Source organism: Camellia sinensis, chromosome 7, assembly GCF_055761805.1.
Source record: "Camellia sinensis isolate YWXY chromosome 7, ASM5576180v1, whole genome shotgun sequence".
Classification (NCBI taxonomy): domain Eukaryota; kingdom Viridiplantae; phylum Streptophyta; class Magnoliopsida; order Ericales; family Theaceae; genus Camellia; species Camellia sinensis.
The window spans coordinates 93,312,886-93,338,318 of NC_138967.1; the positions used below are offsets into that span (position 1 = coordinate 93,312,886).

Here is a 25,433-nt window from a genome sequence, read left to right on the forward strand (position 1 = left end):
ACTCACACTCCTCATTTTTTTCTCTTTTCTCTCTTTCTTTAGAAACCAAGCCAATCTCTCTCATCCGCCAACTCTACTAGCATCATCAATATCTCGAAGGCTTCGACGTTGTCAATGTCCATTGCCGTCGTCAATCCATAGTCATCTAGATCCACCAAGTAGTCCACTGGCAACGACTTCATCTCTATTTACTCTGTGTTGCCCTAGGCCCAATAATAGTTGTAGATCTATCATGGAAGGAAAACGAGAGGATAAGGATGGTGGCGGTGGACTTCACTTCTTCCTCGTGCGCGACGCAAACACCACTTCTTTTTCTTCACTTCCATATCATTCTACGTTTGTCTGTTTCTCATTTTCTTTATAGACTCATACTCTCTCTCTATCTCTCTTTCTCTCAAAACTCTTTTACTTTTTAGAGAGTGAATACTTCGTAGAAGCAATGGTGTCTAGGTTTTGGATCTACTTCTTGTTGTTCTTTTTCTCTCAAATCGGTTATTCATTTGCCTTTGAAAACGATGACGCACAGTCAAAGAAGTTCGTTCTCCTAACTCTAACTTCTCTAATACTGTTGGCAAACACAACTTCATTGTCGTCGAGTTCTACACTCCATAGTAACTTAGATATAGACACAAGTTGTTCAGTGAAATGATTAAGAAAAACTGTTTCACTTGGAACACTATAATTGAAGGCTATAAGAAATCAGGAAACAATGAAAAGTCACTTGAATTTGAACAAATAAGGGAAATATATGTTTGGTAAGATAGGAAAGAATAAACTTGGTGAACTTTAACAGATAGAATTTCAACAGATAAGAATTTCAATAGATAGATTCTTTGAACAGATAATTTCAACAGATAGATTTTTTAAACAGATAATTTCAAAAGATTAGAATTTCAATAGATAGATTTTTTGAACAGATATTTTCAACAGATAAAAATTTCAACAAATAGATTTTTATTTATTTTTTTTGAATAATTTGAACAGATAAGTTAAAAAAATTCAGCATAAAAGGGTAAAACTAGAAAGAAAATATCCTTGAAAACAACAAAAGGGACTTCTCACCACATTATTTCACATAGTATGTCTTTCTCACCAAAAGCAATTATCTAGTGGATTTTATGACCTAAGCAATCATTAGGTTGGATTTATCGACAATTTTATCTAAACTAATAAGCTCAAAAATTAATGTGAACGTTCACATTGTAAAATATGATTTTTATTTTTTATTTTTTATTAACATAATCGAATTATACTACTACCTAACAAACAAGGCCTTTTGCAAGGCTATAGAGGGACTGGCTAACCAATTGGTTGGTAAGAGCTTCCTAAGGGCCTTTCTCGTAGTCCAATGGGTTGCCCCTAGGGGTGAGCAACGGATATACCGATCCGCCAAAACCGACCGAACCGAACCGAACCGCCGCATTTTGGACGGATGCGTGATGACAAGCGGACGGTTGCAGATTGATTTTCTCAAATCCGCCAATTTGGCGGACGGATGGCGGATTTGAGCTTCCTTTGGCCGCAACCGAACTGCCAAACCGCGAGCACCCCCTAATAATTTATAAAACTTTATGTTTCCAATTTATTTAAATATTTTGTTTGTGTTTTCAATTGAAAAAGAGTTTAAATGTTCTGTTAAAAAAAAGTTTTTAACTTGAATATATTTTTTGGTTTTTAAATTTAACTCTAAAAATAATAAATAGAAAATATGATACATGATGTGTAACAAACCAGATCTTTGATTATTCTGTAGAATTTATACTAATATTATTTAATCTCAGTTCAGGAAATATATAATTTATTATACATTATTATGCGTAATTTTGTAAAATAATATAATTATTAAAAATTTAGGGGCCAAAATATAAATAAATAATTAAGTTAATTTGGATGAGTTTTGAATTAATAGAGAACTAATAAGAATGTGGCACGTGGCATCTTGGCTTGGGGCTCACGAATATAATCTGTATAAATAGGAGAAGTTGACTCCGTTAGAGAAGAAAAAAAGAAAAGAAGACCAGGAAAGAAAGAAAGAAAAAGAAAAGGAAGAGAAAGGAAGGAAGAAAGAAAGAAGAGAGGAAAAATTAGTGGAAGCTAAGAAGATCTTTGATGGTGGAAAGAAATAGTAAGGTATTAAAGTTAAGGTGAGTTATATTATACCTTAACTCACCAAAATGTATTTTACTTATATTTTGATTTACCAAAATTTATTTTATACAAGTTATGTTTTATTAGTATATTTATAAAAGTTATATTTTATAAAGGTTTCAGTTACGTGGATTATTTTAGGAGCCCTATTTGCTTAAAAGGAAACCCCATGGATATGTTTGTTTATATTTTAAAGAATATTTGGCTATGACCTTATATGAAAATATGTTTTGTAAGTACCACCACGGGAGTCCCACGCCTTGGGGGATTTAAATAACCATTGGCTAGTGAGTCCTATGCCTTGGGGGACTTAAATAACCATTGGCTTAGTGATTGACCACTTTGTAATCCAGTGTTTGTCGTGGATCCATTGACCAGTGTAGTGCTTAGCACTTAGTGATGTACCGTGGTTATGGTTGTATAGTGATTTCCGTATTACATGTTAAATGATCTGAAGTATATGTCAAATAATTTTCGTATTATGTATGTTATGTATCAAGCTCTTTTTGGCCCAACTAATTATCCATGGTGAATTTTATGCCTTATACTCTTAGTATAATATTTCTCACTCTGCCATGAGCTTATAGTTTTTTACCACTTTCAGGTGACATGTCGGGACCAGCGTGTGGGGTAGGCACAAAGCACTTTTATTGATATATATTTTTTTTATGTAAATATTGGCCTTTTTGGTCAATACATTTTGTAATAAAAATAGAAACTCCAATGATTATTTTAGTACCCTTATTTAAATATTTCTTCCGCTTGCGTTTATTAATTTGTTTAAAGATTTGGCCGTAGGTAACCTCGGTTACTGGCCATCGCGATGCATAACCCTTGGGTACGGGGAGCGGGTCGTGACATGATGGTTGATTTTTGTTTTCAAAAACATTTATAGATGTAACAATACAGATACATACAATCTCTACTATTGCCCTGTTCATGGTTTTGGTGGTTTGAGTTGTTATTATATTTTAAGAACCACAGATTGTAATACTTTATGTGGATGAATCATGCTATGATTGTAATATGTGGATGAGCCATGCAGTGATTATGATATTTTAAAGTTTCAAACTTTCTTTTTTTGGATAAGACATACAGTGATTATAATAATTTTTTAAGTCATTGACCGTAATACTTTATTTTTTTCTTTTTTTGAGGAAGTGCACAAGTTGAATTATGTTGAAAATTTATAAAATCTTAAACCGCCAAACCGATTTGCATCCATCCGCCAAACCGATTTGCATCCATCCGCCAAACCGCCAATCTTCTCAATCCACATCCGCTAGATTGGCGGACGGATGCGAATTAATTTTCTCCAATCTGCCAATCTAGCGGACGGATGGTGGATTGGAGGTTCCGTGGCTGCAACCGACCCGCGCCCACCCCTAGTTGCCCCATTAGCAATTCTAGGATACCAACAAAAAGATAAATAGTTCCTAGAGGTATCTCACGAATGTCAAAGAAAATAGAAACACAATCCTAATGTGTCACATTTTCAAAAGCACTCGAGTAAATCGCTAATTTGTTGTTCCCAGCAATCTCTACATTTGTTAAATTGTGTTTTTGGACCATAAGCAAGCCCATCGGAGAGCAAGGGCTCCTCTTTGGAAGACAGAAAAGATGTCCACCTTGTGCACAGTGCCCTCAAGAAGAGATCCCTTCCAATCCCTAATCAGAATTGCAATGGTCGCCTTAGAAGAATTTGGATTAACAACAATATCATAGTTGGCTTTGAGAAAACCTTGCGAAAGCGGAGTCTAGACCATAGCAGCATGAGAAGTTTGAGAAGGAGAAGAGTTGTCCTGACTAGAATGCTTAGCACTAAGCTCCACAAACTCTGTATAGTCATGTTTTGCTTTGAAGATAGTTAATGAAGGATCCATCGGAATGTGATTGAAGATCACACCATTCATTGATTTAAAATATGAATGTTCACATCACTAAATTGTTTCTTTTTTTTTTAGATCGGGAAGAAAATTTTCATTGCAAAACTGATAAAAAAATCGAATCAATCTCATACAACGGTAGCTAAAGATCTCATAAAGAGATAATCCCTCTGTTTGAAAATATTAATCCCTTATTCTATTTTTCATTGTCCCAAAATATTAGTCCCTTTTCAAAAATTAAGAAATAAAATAATATGAATTTACTATTTTGCTCTTCTTTTAAATTCATTAATAACATAAAAAGTACAATTATGACAATTAATATTCCCAAAAACATATACTATCAAAGAGTAATTTTGAAAAATTAATATTTTTAAAATGTAATGATTGTACTATTAAGAAAAGTTAGATTCTCAAAAGGAACCATTATTTTGGGACGGAGGAAGTAATGAACTTCCATAAGAGGAAGAATCCTAACCTCCATAGAGGAGGAGAAAAAACCCTTACAAAGAAAGGACACAACCTCCACACAAGGAAGATTATTAGAGCAAACACTAAAAAATTAAAAAAGCAAATCGAAAATAACCAGATGACGCATCCTAAACTCCATTACATCGCAACCTTCAACTTGAAATCTGAAGACTTCATCTTCCCTGGTCAAGATAGAATATTGAGGTTGAGGTTGAGGTTGAGGTTGCGTAAAACAAACACGTTAAATAACATCAGTTTTCAGATTGTGAGAAGATCTAAAACTAAATCTGAAAGTTTTAAGCGCGAGGGTGAAAGTTTGGGTGCAAGCCAAACATTAGATTTGAAAGGTCAGAAAGAAGGAGAGGCGACACAAACATTAGTGGCCAACAGATCTGAAGGAGATGAGGCAGATCTAATGATGGCGGATCCATGAAGGTGGGAAGATGGAAGATCTGGTGGTGGTGTGGTAGTTGCGGTGTTGAAAAGGGTTGAAAGGACAAACTTCATATATTATTAAGCAAAAAGACAAAGAAAGTAAGAAAAAAATGATACAAGGAGGGGAAATGATACTAGCGATTGGAACCCCTCTCCACCTCTAATGACACACCTAGTAGAAGGCTTAGAGAATGAGACTTTCGAAAGAGAAGCTCTGAGTTTAGAGGGAAAGGCTGCTTTACATCACCAAATTGTTAAGCGTATAAAAAATATTTATAAGGGTAAAAATTGTTCATAAAATATTTTAAATATAAGAATAAAAATTTAATAGATTAAATGTCTAAATAATAAGATTTATTAAAATATAAAAATATATTATAACTAATTGGGATACAAATATGTTATAAAAACTTTCATTTTTTAAAACTTTTTATATAGTTAAATAAACTAAAAATTAATAAAATATAAAAAAGTGAAACAAAAATTCACCGACGTATAAACGCATTTCACTCCGTTGAAAAAAAATTAAACAAAAAAAAAAAAAATCCCAATTGAGCACAAGGTTTGCTCAAATTCTCAGAGAAAGTCCTCCAGTTGCAGATTTGATTAGCACTCGGCTTCTCGGGGCTGCAATCGATCTGGATTCGATTTTCTCTCTCCAAAAGTCTCTCTCTCTCTAAAAGTCTCTCTCTCTCTCTCTAGATCATCATGGAGAAAGAACAAACGGAAACGAGCGAGCCAGAAAAGAACCATGGAGGTGCAGCAGAGAACGAGGACAATGAAACAATAGAGCTTGTTCTCTTTCAAGTCCCTGAATGTTATGTTTATTTGGTAATATTCATTCGATTTCTCTGTTCCCCGATCATTGACTCACTCACTGTATCTACTTAATGCATGCGTTGCAATTTCGTTTTTTGGGTTCCCGAAATCAGTAGTTTATATTAGTAATTTCTTAACAAGAAGATAATAAGAATGATCATTATGTGTCGAGTTTTATGGCCCTATCAAACAAGTTAGTTCTTTACATATATGAGATTAAAGTAGTCTGATTTTGTAGTTTTCAGACTTCTTCAAATCCATTTTGCAATTTTTGATCAAACAAAGTCTTTTTGCATCCAGAGGGCTTACACCCAATGGTCTGTTTCTTGATTTTCAATAACACATCCTTTACATTTGTCCAAAAAAAAAAAAAAAAAGTGCCTTCTTGTGAATTACTGATGAATTAGGGTTTTAAGTTAGCTGAATCACGCCTATTGAAGCTTTATGTGAATCCATCTATGTTATATGCTTGATCAGAATTTTGAAATCGAACAATTTAATTGTTCATAAATAATTTCACATATTTCTTATTCTGTCTTTCAATCTTTACAGTGTCCATTACAATTGCTATAAGTTTCCAATTTTATGTTGCATTAAGTAATCAATTTTCTCATTTGTATTTGTAAGGATGTATAAGAAGATGTTATGTCAACCTAATTTTCAACTTGTAATTTATTTTTGCAGATACCACCAAGGAAAAGTGCAGCTTCATACAGGTTTCACTCTAAAGTTTGGATTAAACATATACTTTTTTTTTTTTTTTTTTTTTTTTTAATGTGTTATGATGTGCAATAAGATAACCAAATTTGTTATTGTGATTGTTTCATTAGGTTTCATGACTCTACTAACCCTTTTGCTTTACTAAAAGTTTATCCATGAATTTATTATGCTAGCATCTTGATTGTAACTTGAAAAGGCGATAAAGGAATGAACCATAATTATAAAAAATCAAAAGATATTAAAAGTGATGGATAATAAGGGAACTTAAAATTTTGATAGGCGAGGCCTGCATGATGGGGTTTACTTTGTTAGGTAAATATATCACCACCTTGCTTGAAAAGAGGGAAATGTTTAATGGCTATCCTTGTACAACCGAATAACTATTTAGCCTTGTAGCCGAATGTTTCTAAAAGCCACAGCCAATATGGAATCCTATACACAGTTGTTTTTGTAGCAAAGACTAGCGCAGCAAAAATAGCTTGGCCATAATTAGGAAGGCAGAGTTCGATAGATATCTTCCTCAACATAATGTCTAATCTCAGCTTGTCAAAATTCTGTTGTGTATACGACGGGTATGGAATTTAATCAAGTTAGAATGGGAAGAATGGGCACAGTCCACAATAGCAGTAATGTTATCTTGTTAACATTCTCTTTTATTTGAGTTTGATAATGTCTGTTATAGTTAGCAAACTCACTCTAGGCAACAAGAAGAAGATAATGTCCTTGTTTGGGAAGTTGGCTACTTTAGTAGGCTATTTTAGTTTTTGGCTATTTTAGTAGGCTAAAATTTTTGTATTTGAAAAGATGGTTGGATTTTTTTTTATAATTAGATGTGATGTTTGTGAGAGAAAAAGTGAAATGATTATGGGGTTTGATGTGACATTTTGTCTTATTAGCTATTTTAGTTTATTTTGTCTTTTTGTGAATTTTACCTAAAAAGTCAAATTTTAGCCTTTGCCAAACAAGGCCAATAACTCAGCAATTAATTGGGTCAAATGAGTGCATTCTTTTTACTCCTCCTCCTCCAAGAGAAAATATAATCCGCTATGGAGAAGAAAGAACCTTAGTTGCAAGAAATGGGAGCAGGAGCGTGGGAGTGTGGCCACTTAGAAGAGTTGTAGGTTGGGAGCACTTATGTATTATTTTCATTGATAATATTTTTAATTTATCTATATATATATATATATTTATTTTTAATTGATATGTATATATATATTATAAATGAAAAAAGTAGAACCCATATTATATAGTTATTTTTTAAATATATTTATTATATATAAAGACGAGTTAAAAAAAAAAGTTATCCCAACTACACGGCTCAAATTTTTATTGTTAAACAAAGTTTATAAATAGGCCCAAACTTTTTATTTATTTATTTGGGTCCAGCCCATTAGGGTTTAGCATACAAATCAAGTCAGTCAAACTCTATCTCTCTTCTCTTCTCTTCTCTCCTATGAGAACAACGGCTTTTACACAAAACGACGATGGAGACTCTCTCTCTTCTCCTCTCACACATGCACAACACAATCAAAAGAGAGAGAGAGAGAAGGAGATCGATACAGAGAGAAGAAGATCGAGAGAGACGGAGATTGAAACTGAGAAGGAGATCGAGACAGAGATCGGGAGAGAGAATAAGATCAAGAGATAGATCGAGAGCTCGAGATTGCGTTTCTTTCGCATTAGAAGGGTGATTCTTATGCGATTCTTCCTCAGAAGTGCAAAATCGTGCTTCATCCTCAGAAACGTGAGTCCATTCCACAATTCCTACTACTAAGGAAAGAATAAATGATTGAGAAGTGGTAACTATTTAGGCGGAATCTTTCTGAGTCTATGATGAGTAAGCATCAAGGAAGGAGGTGGAGTTTTAATAGTAGGAATAATTTAGACTGGATTGCTTTCCTAATCATGAAGAATTCTCGAATCCCTGACTCAATCTTATGTTGATGATTCCAAGCTGTCAAAGAGCGATGAGGAAATAGTTTGGAACTTTTCTTATTAGCAAAAGAGGGGATGGCATGCATAATGATCTATATTGAATACAGTTATAACATTCAAATCTGTTCCTCTGTTAGGATGTTATTGAAGAATCACATGAAAATCTTAATTAATTAATTATTTATTTATAATACATTAAAATATATATTTTTTGTTGGGTTGTTGTCTTTATCTTTGTTGATTTTATTGAAACTTACATTTGTGGTGACGTGGGATTGAATTTATTGAAGAAATCTTTTAATTTATACACAATCTTTCAATTTATTATTATGTCCATATATTTATTTAAGAAATATAATGTGTGATTGAATTTAATTATGGAATATTTTAAATTTTTTTTAACATATAGCCCAATGGGTTGGCATGGGATTTATAATTATTTTTTAGACAGGGCTTGGGCAGATATAGAGGCTCGATGTTAGGACCGGGTCGGGTTTGGGCAGACACAAATCCCTTATTATGTAGTGTCAAACCGGCCTGGTTCGATGTTTGTCCTGTGACGCCCCAATTTTTTTTTTGGAACATCATAAAATTTAAATAAACTTGCTAAATAAAAATTTTAACAACTAATTAGGGAAATTTAGATTTTAGCATAGTCAAAGCTTAACAACTAAATTACGAGTCCACATATAATATTACAACAATTTTATAACATACGTAATTACTAATACCAAGGATAATAAAATTTTATTTCGATAGAGTCTGGACTTTAAGTTAGCCAAGGTTCAATATTAGCAGCAGCTCCAAATTCAGCTTCAGTCCCTTTTTCGACATAATCTGGCATGAAACGCCAGGGTAACAAAATATATGCCATGAGTTTTGCAACATAATAAGAAAAGGTAACCAACCTACCATTCTTTTTAAGAGAAAATAATCAAATCATGACAATTAAAATAATAGTAAAATTCAGTAGCATGATAAATGTAACAACCATTATAATAATTTTGACAATTTTAATAGTTTAGGTGACACTCAAAATCTCACCAAAGAGATTTTTTTACTAATCACTAAGCCATGGCCACGGTTAATTTGGAAATCCCCCCTTGGTCAAATATTAAAGAACTGCCAAAGATGTCCACACTCGGAGTTATATACCCAAACTGTGGCATCCATGGTCTGCTCCAAGGGAACGGTCTGCCAGGGGTATGTAACCTCCCTGCGTGCCACCGCACATCCACCCTTTTTCCAAAACCAAATACCGATAAGGGTTCAAATAAGTCCCGTGCCATCTTAGGGTTTCACAACACAATTTACGTAAAAATTATTAAAAATCGGGGCTCATCCTGAACAACCGGTATTAACCCTCAATTGTTAACTTTGTATAAGCTGTTAATCGTTTCAGTTAGTTTTTATATTAATCACAAATAATTTCAATTTTATTCATCAATAATGTCCTAGCAACTCATGAAAATTCCCAACATAAAATGTTACACGTGTCACACCAAAAATAAATCAATGTACAAAATTTAAATAAACAATTAATTTAAACCATGGTATGAAATAATAATGTAGATACCAAAAAGAAATAAATCATAATCACACGCATGCATGGATTTTTAATCTACAAGATTAGACTAGCACAATATTAAATTTTAGTCTAAATAAACAATTGAAGAGATTATTTTTGATTCCTTCTGAATTTGTCGAAATTTTTAGAATGTATATCTCGTAAATAAAGTTATAAATAAATTACTTATACAACTCTAAAATTCATACAAATCTATAGAATACTCAATAAACATGTTATGGTCATTTTTCAGAAAGCATTTTCCAAAAATAAATTATAAATAATTCTTAAAAATTCCAAGAAGTTTATGACACAGATTTATCACATTTTCTTAAATTAATTCCGTACTTAAATTTATAAATCAATTCCATAATCTAAAAATTTATCATGAAACTAGACTTCTCAAATTTCATTTTTTGTTTAGAAATTACCAGATTTGGTTTAATATAAAATTTTTAATGATTTTTCAAACACAATAAAATCTGCCTATAGCTCCAGATTTGGTTAAAAATCTGTATAAATTCGTACAAAACTCCATAATTGTTGCAAAAATGCATGGATGAAGTAGACATCATTCTAAACAACTTTGTAGAAGAAATCATCTTATTTTAGTCCAAATAAACAATTGAAGAGATAATTTTTGATTCCTCCTGAATCTGCCAAAATTTTCAGCTCCTTGTGGTTGGGTTCTTGGTTGGCTTGCATTCCTAGAGGCTTGTGGCTGCCCCTTGTTGGTCTGAGTATTTTGAGCGGGCTTAGAACCTTGCCCTGGCTGGCATTTGTTGTATTGTTGTGCCCCTCGTTGATCCATAAAATACTCCCTACCTTGAGGACACTCATTTCGACAATGCCCCTGCTGACCACATCTGAAACATTTTCCTTTCCACTCATTTACAAAGTTTCCTCCTTGCTGGTTTCCTCGATTTTGCCTTTGTTGCTGCTGTAACCCTCCGGCATAAGGTGCTGGTGCAGGATGGTTTCTAGTGTTGCGGACTGGACCCGTCCGCATGGTTGGTTGTTGTTCCTTGATCACTGATTTCGAATGCGTTCGGAATCCGCGAACTTTCGTTCCACAATTAAAGCTCGATCCACCATTTGAGCGTAGGTGGAAAGCTGCACTGCGATCAATCTTCCTCTAATGTCTGTGTACGAATCCCATTCAAATCGTCTAACCTTATTCTCTTCATTTGCTACTATAGCTGAAGCGTACCGTGAGAGCGCTTCAAAATAGTTCACATATTGAGTGACTGACATTTTTTTTTGTTTCAGTTGAAGGAACTCTTGAATCATTTCTTGTCTTACCGAGTTAGGAAAATACTTTTCCATGAATAAGTCTTCGAATTGTCTCCAAGTTAATGTCTCTACTTGTCGAGTATTTCTGATCATTTCCCACCAATGATCTGCTTCCCTTTCCGTTTGAAATACTGCCATAGTCACTCTATCTTGCTCATTTCAGATGTCAGAAGTATCTAGCAACTTCTTAATTTGTCTTAACCAAGCTTCAGCTTCATAGGGGTTCGATCCACCAAGGAATTTGTGGGGATGTAGTTTTTCAAATTTTGCTATCATTTCAAATTTGCTTTGAACTTGGTTTCGGGGTGGTATATTGCCTACCCTATCAGCAATTGCGCCTATAATTCGAGTGACATCGCCATCAAACACTCCATCACCATTACCATTGTTACTATTTCTTGTTCGTCCAGCCATTCTACATGATGGGATTTTTAGTAATTTGTGATTTATTCATTTATTTATTATCATTATTATTATTATATTTATGTGCAAGGATAGTTAAAAAAGAAAAGAAAAGATATTTCATTAGTTAGATTAGATAAGCTACAATCAGCAAAATACAAGTAAAACAAAGGAAAAGATAAAATAAAATACTACAGGCAAAAGATAGCCCCTACAACCCAAGCTAACTCCTACACTCACAATTTTAAACTAGGCAATTTTACATGTAAGCATACAAAACAATCGGTTAGCCTAGTTTATAATTCTCTTAAGACCTCTTAAAATAGCCAAGGAAAGTCTCTCCTCACAAGGGCTTCCGGCTCCCATGTGGTTTGGAAAAGCCCCATGAATCGCTACAGCACCCTCACGAAGACAGCAGTTTCGTGCACACAATGCCCTAGCAGCTGCACCGGCTCCTCCCGATAGATCCTCCAGTCCTTAAAGTCCACTGACCCATCTCTCCTCACAATTCTGCTTGGGTCGGGCATGATATACTGAAGGCTCCAAATGTCGAAAAGGTTGCCCATCCTATTGGTGAAACCATTCGGGAATGGGCCTAGCTGATATAACCAGGGAGTCTCTTGCTTCAAAATTTGGATAGGTCCAATGTAGGTACCCACCCAACTCTCAGATTTCCAAGCACAACCTCCTAGGGGATAAATTCTGATATATACAAATGAGCCAATCTGCAGCCCATTTTGAACATCCCAATTCTCAAACACTGCTCCTACATCTCTAGTGCTCTCATCAGTATTGCCCTCTGTAGACTCCTCTTCAGTGTCTGACTCAATCACAATTATCTCAATTGGGTTGTTTATTGGTGCAATCTCTTCAAGGCCAGATTTAGGCTTAGACTCAGGTTCAGGCTCAAGCTTAGGATCAGGTTCAGGTTCAAGTTCAAGCTCAGGATCAGGATCAGGTTCAGGCTCAAGCTCAGGCTCAGGTTTGTAGTCTTCTACTGGTGCAATTTCTTCAGGGTCAGACTCAGGCTCATAGTCCTCTACAGGCGACTCCACTTCCTCACTTGGGTCAGATTCATAGTTTCCCACCGAACTTTCATCATTAGAGTTAATATCTGATGACCTTGGCATCCTACAATTAAAAAGGTTCTAACTTAGTTAAGTCACAGTTTGGTATCAGAGCCTAGTTTTGAACCTTTGGGCCATGGGTAGCAATTTATTATTTTTACGTTTAAGAAAGCCTTACGTTAACTTGTAATTGGCTGGGTATCAGAGCCTAGGTTTGAACCTTTGGGCCATGGGTAACAATTTATTATTTTTACATTTAAGAAAGCCTTATGTTAACTTGTAATTTTCAGTAACTTAACTAAGTTAGAACCTTTTTAATTGTAGGATGCCAGGGTCATTAGATATTAACTCTAATGATGAAAGTTCGGTGGGAAACTATGAATCTGATCCAAGTGAGGAAGTGGAGTCGTTTGTAGAGGACTATGAGCCTGAGTCTAACCTGAAGAAATTGCACCAGTAGAAGACTATGAGCCTGAGCTTGAGCCTGAACCTGATCCTGAGCTTGAATCTGACCCTGAAGAGATTGCACCAATAAACAACCCAATTGAGATAATTGTGATTGAGTCAGACACTAAAGAGGAGTCTATAGAGGGCAATACTGATGAGAGCACTGGAGATGTAGGAGCAGTGTTTGAGAATTGGGATGTTCGAAATGGGCTGCAGATTGGCTCATTTGTATATATGAGAATTTATCCCCTAGGAGGTTGTGCTTGGAAATCTGAGAGTTGGGTGGCTACCTACATTGGACCTATCCAAATTTTGAAGCAAGAGACTCCTTGGTTATATCAGTTAGGCCCTTTCTCGGGTGGTTTCACCGATAGGATGGGCAACTTTTTTGACATTTGGAGCCTTCAGTATATCATGCCCAACCCAAGCAGAATTGTGAGGAGAGATGGGTCAGTGGACTTCAAGGACTGGAGGATCTATCGGGAGGAGCCAGTGCAGCTGCTAGGGCATTGTGTGCACGAAACTGCTGTCTTTGTGAGGGTGCTGTGGCGATTCATGGGGCTTTTCTAAGCCACATGGGAGCCGGAAGCCCTTGTGAGGAGAGACTTTCCTTGGCTATTTTAAGAGGTCTTAAGGGAATTATAAACTAGGCTAACCGATTGTTTTGTATGCTTACATATAAAATTGCCTTGTTTAGAATTGTGAGTGTAGGAGTTAACTTGGATTGTAGGGGCTATCTTTTGCCCGTAGTATTTTATTTTATCTTTTCCTTTGTTTTACTTGTATTTTGCTGATTGTAGCTTATCTAATCTAACTAATGAATTTTTTTTTTTTTTTTTTTTTTTTTTTTAATTTTTAATTTGGGTTTTCGTCAGACAATCAATTTGGGTTTAGGCCCGGCAGGTCAACAATGGAAGCGATTTATCTATTGAGGAGAGTAATAGAAAAGTATAGAGAAAAGAAATGAGACATTCATATGGTGTTTATCGACCTTGAGAAAGCATATGATAGAGTGCCCCGAGATATAATATAGTGGGTGTTAGAGAAGAAATGGGTGACAAAAGGTTACATTGATGTGATTAGGGATATGTATGAAGGGGTGGTGACCACTATTAGATCGCCTGCTGGAGAGACAAATGAATTTCCTATCACTGTTGGGTTACATCAAGAATCTACCTTAAGCCCTTATCTTCTTGCTTTAGTTATGGATGAGTTGACGAGAAATATTCAGGATGACGTGCCATGGTGTATGTTTTTTGCAGACGATATCGTGCTAGTGGATGAGACTAGAGAAGGAGTTAATACAAAGTTGGAGATTTGGAGAAAAGCTCTTGAATCTAAAGGTTTCCGGATAAGCAGAAATAAGACAGAGTACATGGAGTGTAAATTTAGTAACAGTAGCAATGAAAGCAGAGGAGAAGTGAAGATTGAGAACCAAGAATGGCCTAAGAGTGAACATTTTCGTTATTTAGGGTCGATTATCACAACAGCGGGGGAGATTGGTGTAAGTGGAGAAGTGCGTCTGGGGTACTGTGCGATAAACGAATACCCACTAGACTAAAAGGTAAGTTCTATAGAATGGCTATTAGACCAACGATGTTGTATGGGACGAAGTGTTGGGCAACCAAGAAACAACATGTAGATAAGATGAGTGTGGCTGAGATGAGGATGCTAAGGTGGATGTGTGGCAAGACTAGACAAGACAGAATTAGGAATGAGTGTATTCGGGAATGGGTAGGAGTAGCACCGATAGAAGATAAGTTGAGAGAGAATCGATTGAGATGGTTTGGTCACATTCAACGAAGACCAACAGAGGCAGTAGTGAAGAGATGTGATGCTGTAATGGTAGAGGGAAGTGTTAGGGGACGGGGTAGGCTTAGATTAACGTTGGCTAACGTTGTAAATAGAGATATGGATCTACTTAATTTGACTAACGAAATGGCCTTTGATAGGGCTGCGTGGAGAAGAAGGATTCATGTAGCCGACCCCATTTGATGGGACTTAAGGCTAGGTTTGGTTTGGTCTGGTTTGGTTTTTAATTTGTGTATTTATGTGGGTTTCTTAAAACTGATACAATAAGATTTTTAATTAAGGTATTTAGTAAGAATAATTATCATGTTGAATTCTTATTGAAATAATTTATAAACAACAAATATTGAATACCCACAAAATTATTATTCTTAATAATGTCTTTGTGAGTGACTGAATTGGGTTAATATAAAACTAACTGTTATACTAATATATAATTTAGATAAACTTTGGATAAAATTAATTTATTTATTTTCTTTTAAGGATAATTAAATGTGGGTTTTCACATGTCCATCCCTTGTTATTAGGCTTTTAAATTGTAATCGATATGTTTAATATATGAAATATTTTAGTTTTGGATTTTTTGATTTAATGGATTGGTTTAATAATGACATCAAAGTTGTCGCTATGTTTGACCTTTGAAAAAATAGAAACTAATTTGACGAAAATAAATATCAAAAAAAAAAAATTATTTAAAAAAATTATTTCTACCCATCCAAAATATAAAATTATATAAAAATGATGTGTTTTAAAATTTTTTTGTTTGGAATAAGATTCAAAATTTGGGGTCAAATGTATCACAATTGAAAAGTTAGGGATCAAACACAAGTTTCAAATTACAGGGATGGTTAGTGTAATTCTCCTAAAAAATTACTTAGGCCTCGTTTGGGAACAGGCTAATTTAGTAACTTTTTGGCTATTTGGCTAAAAAGGTAGGTAAAAAAAACTTGTATGTTTGGGATGACTTTTTGGCTAATTATGAAAAGATGTGCAAAAAGTAGAGAGAAAAGAGAATCTTTGACTTTTTGGTATGAGTTGTTGGCTTTTTGGCTAATTTAGTAACTTTTTGACTAATTGGCTAAAATAACCTCTTGCCAAACGAGGCCTTAGTGGAATTTGATTTATTCTAGTTTGTAGTCAATGACAAATCACTAGTATATCATCCAAGTAAAGAGAGAGTTGAACACTTTCTAAAATCATGAAGTGGTTCTCTTTTAACGGTTAGGATTAGTGTCATGGATATTTATATATATATATATATTTTTTCTTTGGGAAAATTGTACTTTACCTCCTTGAGGTTTGGCCTATGTGCAGATTATCTCCTTATCATTTGGAAATAAGTACATAATTCTCTTGTGGTTGGTGGACTGAAATGCATCGTTAGTCATTCCGTCCAAGTTAGCAACAAGTGCGAAATATGTGCCAAGACATAAGGGGGTTATGTGCTCATTTCTAAATGTTAGGGGGTAAATTGCACATGGAGTAAAGCATAGGGGATTAAAGCGAACTTTGCCTCATAAGAAATGACAAAAATGTCCATGGTTTGCACGATAAGGTTATTTATATACAAGGGTATTTTAATCTTTTCGCTTAAGCTGGCAATGGGCTTGTTAGTGCGCTTGAGTCCACAAACCTCAAGGAGGTTATGTGGTCATTTTCAAATGATAAGGGGTAATCTGTACATGGGCTCATGCAGGGTAAAGTGAAAATTTCCCTCCTTTTGATGGGCTTTAAGTTTGTTTTTTTTGGGCCAAACGATAGGATGTTAGTGGCTTAGTAAGTTGGATTACAATGAAAGGGCTGCAGTTACTTCATCAACTCAAACCTTGAACCTCTAACCTTTTCACTGTCCTAATGGACAATTACGTGGACCACTAGGCCAACTACCCTATTCTGATGGGCTTTAAATTAGTGATCATATTTTGTTTTGGATATTTTCCTCGTGATTGCTTTACATCCACATGTCATGATTATCCTTTGTAGATGTGAAGGCATTGGATTGCATGTCATGTGGATCCAGTGTCATTGCTGTGCTTGAAGCACAGCGGTGATTGTTGTGCGGCCTGTGGGACTTATTTTGGGTCATATTTTGATTATCTGAACCGTTGAAATTTTAGAAAATATCGAGAACAATATATCTGCAAAAAATCAAGTTGATCGAATGTTAATAACCCCTACATCAAATAACATTTGTATTTAGTTTGATACATACATATTAATTTTTTTTTATATAAAGATGTGATTTGATGAACAAGTCATTCATATTTGATTAACTTGATTTTTTACAAGTATATTGTTCTCGATATATTCTAAAATTTGAACGATTCGGATCATCAAAATAGGACCCAAAATGAGTCTCACGAGCCGCACAACAGTCACCGCTGTGCTTCACGCACAACAGTGACACCGCATCCATGTCATGTTGGATGATACAATTATGACTTTGATAAAAGCAGGGACATCTTTTTTATGGTTTAGTGCTATCATAGTTTGTTGAAATATATGTGGTTGTTGAAACTTTAGTTACAATTGCCTATTTTTTGCAATGAGGTATTTTAAAAGAAAAGTCATAGATTTTTAGTACATGAATAAATAAAGTAGCTCCTGTTTTTATTTTATTTTTATTTTTGTTAAGAACTACATATCATAAAGCATTGTGGCATCTCATAAATATAACTACCTAGTTTTTCCCTTTGGGCTTGATTCTTGAAATCTCAGTCAGAGATCACTGGGACACCCTTCAATACCGGCCAACTAACAACTTACATTTGCCTCATCTACGAGGCTTGTTGAATTAGCAATCTTAAAATATCATTTTTCTTGTTATGCCAACTGATGCATGGAGCTTGTTTGAAATGAACACAAGCAACAAGAACAACCTTGAACAACGTGATATAGAGAAAACACAATCTTTAATTTATTAATAATTCATCAAAAGCTAATTTATCCCACGACTTACAAAGGTATTTATACTAAAATAATTCTTTACAGTCAAGGGTTTGTGCACGCTTGGGGATGAGTTAGGTTTTGATTTGGACAACCCCGGTGCCAATCAAAAGGAAAAGACTAATTCTTGCTAATCAAGGAAAACAAATAAGGATAAGATAATTCTTGTAGAAAAAAGAAGCACAAAATAGGAAAAATTAAATATTGTAATCCTAGTCAAAATTAAAAAAAAAAAAAAAAAAAAAATTTAAGATGGCCGGATTGCCTATTGAAATATTAATTCTAAAATAATTAAAATATAATATCATATTCCTAAAATCTTCTCTGCATCAAATCCCAAATCATGGGCCCAAATCCAAGCTGCATCATTCTCTCACTTGAATAGAATTCGTCCTCGAATTTTGAAAGTGAGATGATATGCAATAGCTACTAGAATTTTCTTGCGATGGTAAAGCTTGGAATTTTGTTGTTGAACTTTGAACTTTTTCCCACTTTTATAGCGACATCCATCCAATCAACCTATTGAGTCAAAATAAAGGGACCAATAGTTAAATTTTTTTTATAAACCTTGAAAAATATGAGTTGTGATTCATAAAATACAATGAATCTTCATATTGGTAAATTGTATCACCTTCATCAAAAATGTTTTTTCTTTTAATCTCCATCTATAGCTTCATTAATAACTTTAATTGGTTGTGCAAAAAAAGTGAAAGCTTATTCCAATCGACAATTGGATTTGGAATAATAGTTGATGTGAATAGCAACTCAATCGTAGCCATCATGACTCTCTTGGGCCTTTCTTTTGGCTTTGTGAAAGGGTTAATGGTAATGTTGTCTAATACCTCTTCATCCTCCTGAGTATGTAGGCTTATTGGATGTTTGCTAGGTCAATTCAACATCCAAGGCAACCACTTGGTTGGCCAATATTCTATTCTCTGATCTGGCAGCTCGTGCAGCAGCATCTCTCGTGGCATATCAACCACATGGTGCTTATCTTATCGCCAATATCAGTACTTGAGCACAAGCTTTGATACCAACTAATGCAAGGAAGTGTGCATGAAATGAACACAAGCAACAAGAACAACTACGAACAACTTGATATAGAGAAAACACACTTTAATTTATTAATAATTCATCAAAATTTGATTTGTTCCAAGACTTAAATATGTATTTATACTAAAATAATTCTTGCTAGTCAATATCTAAAAGAAAAAGACCAATTCTTGCTAATTAAGGAAAACAAATAAGGAAAAGATAATTCTTGTAGAAAAAGAAACACATAAAATAGGAAAAACTAAAGATTCCAATACAAGTCAAAATTTAACAAATAGAAAATGTAAGATTTCCTAGTCAAATATTAATTCTAAAATAATTAAAATAAGATAAAATATTCTTAAAATCTGTCTGTGTCAAATCCCTAAATCATGGCCCCAAATTGTGGCTACATCACCAACACAATAATAGAATTTCTCGGGAAACCATTTTGCGATATATTTTTTCCTAAAGTTAGTTCGATTGCTGAATATCATAAAAGTAAATGAACTCTGAGTTTCAACTTCCACTACAAATCCATTTACAATTGTAAGTTTACTATATGATATTTTCTGTTTCCTTGGTAATCAGGTATAATTGCAGAATTTTTTGACAAAGTTATATGTAAATATATCTATGCTTTGTGCACTACACTTCAATATCCTTCGGTGCTTCCTGCTGAAATGTTTTTAAATATATTGGAGATATAGATTTTTATCTACTTTCACTTCTCTATAGGGCTGATGAATGGAATGTCAATAAATGGGCATGGGAGGGGATGTTGAAAGTTGTTAGCAAGGGAGAAGAGTGCATTATCAGACTTGAAGATAAGACAACAGGTGGAATAATGTTCTGGAATATTTTATTGCATTCTCAATACATAATCTATGTCTATCAATCTGATGTTTTAAAATAGGTGAATTGTATGCTCGGGCGTTCTTGAGAGATGGAGAGCCACATCCTGTGGAGCCCGTAATAGATAGTAGCAGGTAAACTCCATCTGTTACGAAAACTGAAATCCATCATTGTTTATTGTTGATAGATTATTTCTTAAAATTTTTTTTTTGGTGCAGGGTTATTTTTTTAAACTACAAATTAAAAGGATGGATTCTATTTTGTTGATTTAATATAAAACCTAGTATCTATAAGCATGGCTGCATTTTAATATTTCTTTCATTGCAGATACTTTGTTCTTCGCATAGAAGAGAATATTGGTGAGTTACAATGCTTCCCTCTTGTTTCAAGTCCTAGTTTGCATTACAAATTTATTTTCTGTCTTTTGGTTATTTCAGTGGTATAACAATTGTCTGGCGTGGTCTTATCAAGTTGGATTCTTTTATAATTGCATTTACCACAGCTCAAAAATTAGTTTAAAAGTAATGACTTGATAAAAGAAATTTAACCAATCCTGCCACAAGACTGCAGTACAGTAAACCTCTTATGCATAAACACTATAGTAGAGTATAGACTCATTTTAGCATGAGACTTCACCATTTTTAACTCAATCTGTTTCATATGGACTGTATGGTCGCGTCGTATCACCAAAAAAATAAAGGAATTGGTGAGTTTGAAAAGGCTTTATTGAGGCTTGCCTCTATGCTTTCCTTGCCTCGAGGCTAAGGTAAAACACATCAAGGTTTTGACTTTTAGGCTAATACTCCCCAGTGGCTTGCACATCACAGGCTGAGGCATGTGCCTTAGGTGCACCTTGTACACCTTCTGTGCATAAACATATGAGGAGTATGCATATGAAGAGGTTGTCTTCGGCTCTTGTTAAGCTTAGTCTAGTAGATTGTTTAAAGATAAAAAAGCAAAAAATAAAAAAAGAACTCATTTTGCAACAGTATTCTATAAAAAAAAAAAAAAAAAGAAAAAGAAAAAAAATTAAGTAAATGACCTATCAAGAAAAAACATAAAGTTAATTGCTCAAGTGAGAAGTTCAATCACTAAAGCTAAGGATGTTAATTTCACTTACAATAAAAGCAAATTTCTGTCCCTACAGTTAAATGTTCGACGCTTTAACGAGAAAAGTATTTGCAACTTTATATTTAATTTATATATATATGTATGTATTTATATTTACTATATTAAAATATTTAATTCATTTGCTACATGCTAAAATTTAAAATTTGAGATGCTTCCTTGCCTCATGAGGGCTAAAACACCTTGAGTTATGCATTTACTTTTAAAAACTTTGTGGTATGGCTAGAAATGAAGAGTTTGACGATTGAGAGAATAATGTGTTGAGAATTGTGCCTAAAACCTAAGCTAAGAAAGAGTTGATTAGAAATGGGACATTTTTACAGGAGAATAATAAGGTGTCTCAAGCTCAATTCAAGGAGCCAATGGCAATCTTCCTTTGTAAGATAATGTTGCTTATGTTCACGGATATTATTTTTAGAATCAAAACTTATATGGAGTGTTGTCATATCTTCAGAAAAAAACTTGTTCTGTGATGCTGAAATATTGTTGAAGCTATTTTTTACCCAAGTAGGTAGTTTTCTAAAGTTGTGGTGGTGTTTAGGCAAAGGCCAGACACGGCTATGTAGTTAGGTAATTGGGTGCGATCCTAGCCCTCAACTGCATTCTGAACTTTCTGGGGTTACCTACTCAACTGCACTAGTCTGCCTTCACCAAGCACTATCTTAGGCCATGCTTCCATTAAATCTTAAGCTATTATGTATTTACTCGTTGCCACTATTAGATAGCAGGTAGAGAGGAGACAAGGAGAGAGAAAGCATAGGAAAAAGCATGCATGTATGTGAGAGAGAACCCCACTAGCTGCCTTCTCTCTTTAATGGGTGCTTCTAAATGCACCCCATTTTTATGTTTGCACACTCCGTTTTTAATAAAATTTTTTTTATTACAATTCTGCCCCAAACTAAAATTACTAAAAGGGACAAAACTACCATTTGTTTGGAAATTAATAGCCTATGTAGGAGATGAGAGGAAACCTTTGGTGGTGCCAGAGATAGGCAAACGGCAGAGGATCCCTTTCTTGGGTGAGCGGTCATTCGAGATTGAGGAGGCCGATGCAAACTGGATTGGCCGATGTCGGGTGTCGATTGTAGAAAGGGAGCAAGGCTTACAACAAGAGATTGGCTTGGTTGAATTTGAGGTCGGTGGCTGGTATCACTGTTGCGGGTGGCTTAAAAATTGAAAGCATCACATGGGTTTTTGGGTCATTTATGAGGAGGAAGGAGCATGGTATTGAAATGAGATTACAGATTCTTTCACGGAATGTGTGTGGGTTGAATGGCAGAGCACAACGGGTGTGGTTAAATCTATGGTTAGGAAGGCCAAGGTGGATGTTTGCTTACAAGAAACGAAAATGGAAGAGTTGGGTGTTGAGGTGGTAAGGGAGGTGTTTGGGGTGGGGGGGAGGGGAGGGGAGGGTTTCAGTTTGAGGAGTGGATTTATCCCCCCCCCCCCCCGGCCCGTGCGAGAAAGGGAACTTTGGGAGGGATTCTTCTTTGGTGGGATATAAGAGCGATGGTGAAGGAGGAAGAATGCGGGGGGTTTTCAGTTTCATGCTTATTTCGGTGTTTGGAGGACGATTTTAGATGGGCTTTTACTAGGGTTTATGGCCCTGTCAATAGTGTTCAACCTGTTGGGTCTTGGGAGGAGTTGGAGTGATGTTTAGATGGGGGTGTTGTGGTGTGTGGGGAGGGAGATTTTAATGTGGTTAGGTATCCCATGGAGAAAGGCAGTGTGGATACCACGCCCTTTTTAGGGTGCACCCACATGTTCGGTTTGCTCGACCGTCCTTTGAAAAAGCATGAGTGAATCATCTAGGTCTAAATTTGGCAATATACCGTAAAATTCTCATAAGTCAATTTATCTCACAAATTGCCAAATAAAGATTGATTCACTAGACTTGGAGTCGGCGCCAAATCTTTAAAGAAAATTAAGAAACCCTAACTCTGTATTAATGTAGGCCACTGACTCATTGCAACCAAAAATCTCGGTCTGGGAGTATAGGTATGGAAAAGGGTCATTGATTGAGCACACCTTAAGCTCAATATAAAAGAATTCGCCTCTACTAGTTCTTTATTAGATTCATTGCCAAATAAAGTTCATATCCCAATTTATTAATATAGCTAGATTTTCCATGTGAAGCATACAACAAATCGGATCGCCTATTTTGGAATGCTTTCATTTTCTTTTGATTTTTAAAAGAGTTTGTTTTGAATAGGGTTTCAAAAGAAAAGGGAAACCAGCTTGTCATGGAAGATGAAAACAATCCCAACTTAGGCAAAATGACTTCCAAACAAGTGGCAATCATAGAGATATGGCACGTATTGCAAGTAAACTCATAGAAGCATAACACATGCAAAATGCAAAAGGAAAAGAAAGAAAACTCATGTAGTACGCCTCAACATCATGTTAAAAGAAGAGTTATTATTACAAATGCATGACCTTAAACATGCAAAAACTAATGCAAAAACTCATAGCACATCCACCCGATATGCCAAATCCGATGTGGCAGTCCAACAACTCAATTTTGACATGAAGAATGAAGTCCACCCGATATGCCAAATGCTGAGTTGGCATTTTGCATCACTCCTTCATGCTAATTTTGACATGAAGTCCCCTTCATGCTCTTATTTATTTATTTATTTTCATTTAAAGTATGAACAATACATTTTCTTGAATCATGTCATGACGTTTCAATTTTATTTTATTTATTTATTATTTACTTTTTTTTTTTACCAAGATAGTATTCTTTCTCCAACAGGAATAATTTTCAATTTAATTCTCTCCAATGGTACTACCTTTATTACCATTTGATTTGACGCACCAAAAATTATTTATTTTATTTTATTATATTATGGACAAATTACAAACACCCCCTCGAGGTTTGGTGAAAATACAGATTCCCCTTGAGGTTTGAGAAATTACAAATTGTCCCTTAAGGGTCAAATTTGCATAACAAATTAGAGGGGAATCTGTATGAAAATAAAAACCTCAGGGGGCAATTTGTTATGGAAATATAAACCTTAGGGGGCGGGATGTAATTTCTCAAACCTCAGGAGGGAATCTGTATTTTCACCAAATCTCGAGGGGAGTGTTTGTAATTTGCCCTTATATTATCTATAAATTTGAAGTTGAGTAATTTTTTTTTTAACCATTCACAACATGATTGTGGAAGACGAACATGGTAAACGTATTCGAACCAATTATGGTACAATAGAGGATGGAGGTGGTGATGTTGTGATGTCACTTGAACATACAACAGAATTAAGAGATTTCATTCAAAATCACTTGCGCATTTGTGATAGAGGATCACATTCACAACTCCAAAAAGATTTGGTTGAATGTCTGTGGCATTTTCAGGGGGGGGCAATCGTAGCTTGTGATTTATTATGATATGTATGTATTGTCATTTTATTTTTAAATATGTATTGTACTCTAATTTTTCTTTTTCACCAAATTAAAAAAAAAATGTTTTAAGTAGTAATGAATAAAATTTTTGAATTTTGTTAAAAAAATTATTTTATAAATATAGCATTTTTTAAAAAAAATATAAAATATCATTTAAATGGCATCAAACCTCTTTTAGAAATAAATTTATTTTAATTAGTAAAAATAAAAGAGTTTAAATTTTAAAAATAATAGAATAATAGATTTGACATATCAGGTGGAGAGCTTCCGTGTCAAATTCGCATATGTCAATTTGCCACATAAGCATTCAAAAAAATGACATCAAATTTTGAAGGTTTGGGTGGAGATGCTCTAAAATGACATATGAGGCATTTTAAACATGGAAATCGACCAAAACAACATAGATGTAGCAAATACATAATCTCAAAAGTGATGAAACCAGGCTTAATGCATGATCTAGGCTAATGACATGCTATAAATATGATACAAAGGGAGGGAAAAAAAAGGATAGAGAGGGAAATGACTACAATATACTCTTAAAACATGAGAAACTAGCATGGATTCGTCTAATCATGATCAAATATATGACACAAGGCTCGAAATAATAGAACAAAGATCATGCCTTCATCTAATCATTATCAAATATGCAAGACCTGATTTGAATCAATGGAAGCAAGATAATAGAAGAAGAAGAGATTTACCTCTTGGTTTGGAGATTTCAAACCAAAAAAGTGAGGAATGGAAGGCTTCAATGTAGAAGCTCGCTTGTCCAATGCTCCTCTCAATGCTTGGATCCTTTCAAGGAAGTTGAACTTGTGCCTTCAACGTCTTAACTTCGGTTTTTGGCATGATGAGATGGTCATGAGAAATGGATTTAGAGTGTGTATTTTAACAGAGTTTCGGGGTTCTAAGAGTTCTCCTCTTTCCTATGGGTTAGGGGTTCTATTTATAGGCCTAAGGGAGATATAGAGTCAACAAATATACACACCTATTGTATATACACGTGCTAACTCATTCTAGCTGCTGGTGGGGGACCACAGTGAGAAATAGCTCATCAGACGACTATAATTT

General features: G+C 34.7%; 1 protein-coding gene across 1 annotated transcript in view; it reads left to right on the forward strand.

The window, feature by feature from the left end:
* The first annotated feature begins 5,399 nt into the window (after positions 1 to 5,399).
* Positions 5,400 to 25,433, forward strand: part of LOC114294461 (Adaptin ear-binding coat-associated protein 1 NECAP-1) — a 39,873-nt gene continuing 19,839 nt past the window's right edge. Inside the window, exons 1-5 of the mRNA XM_028238593.2 lie at positions 5,400 to 5,771; positions 6,444 to 6,475; positions 19,716 to 19,816; positions 19,894 to 19,966; positions 20,160 to 20,191. Coding sequence (XP_028094394.2) covers positions 5,649 to 5,771; positions 6,444 to 6,475; positions 19,716 to 19,816; positions 19,894 to 19,966; positions 20,160 to 20,191 — 361 coding nt within the window. The 5' untranslated portion in view covers positions 5,400 to 5,648. The remainder of the gene's footprint in view (positions 5,772 to 6,443; positions 6,476 to 19,715; positions 19,817 to 19,893; positions 19,967 to 20,159; positions 20,192 to 25,433) is intronic.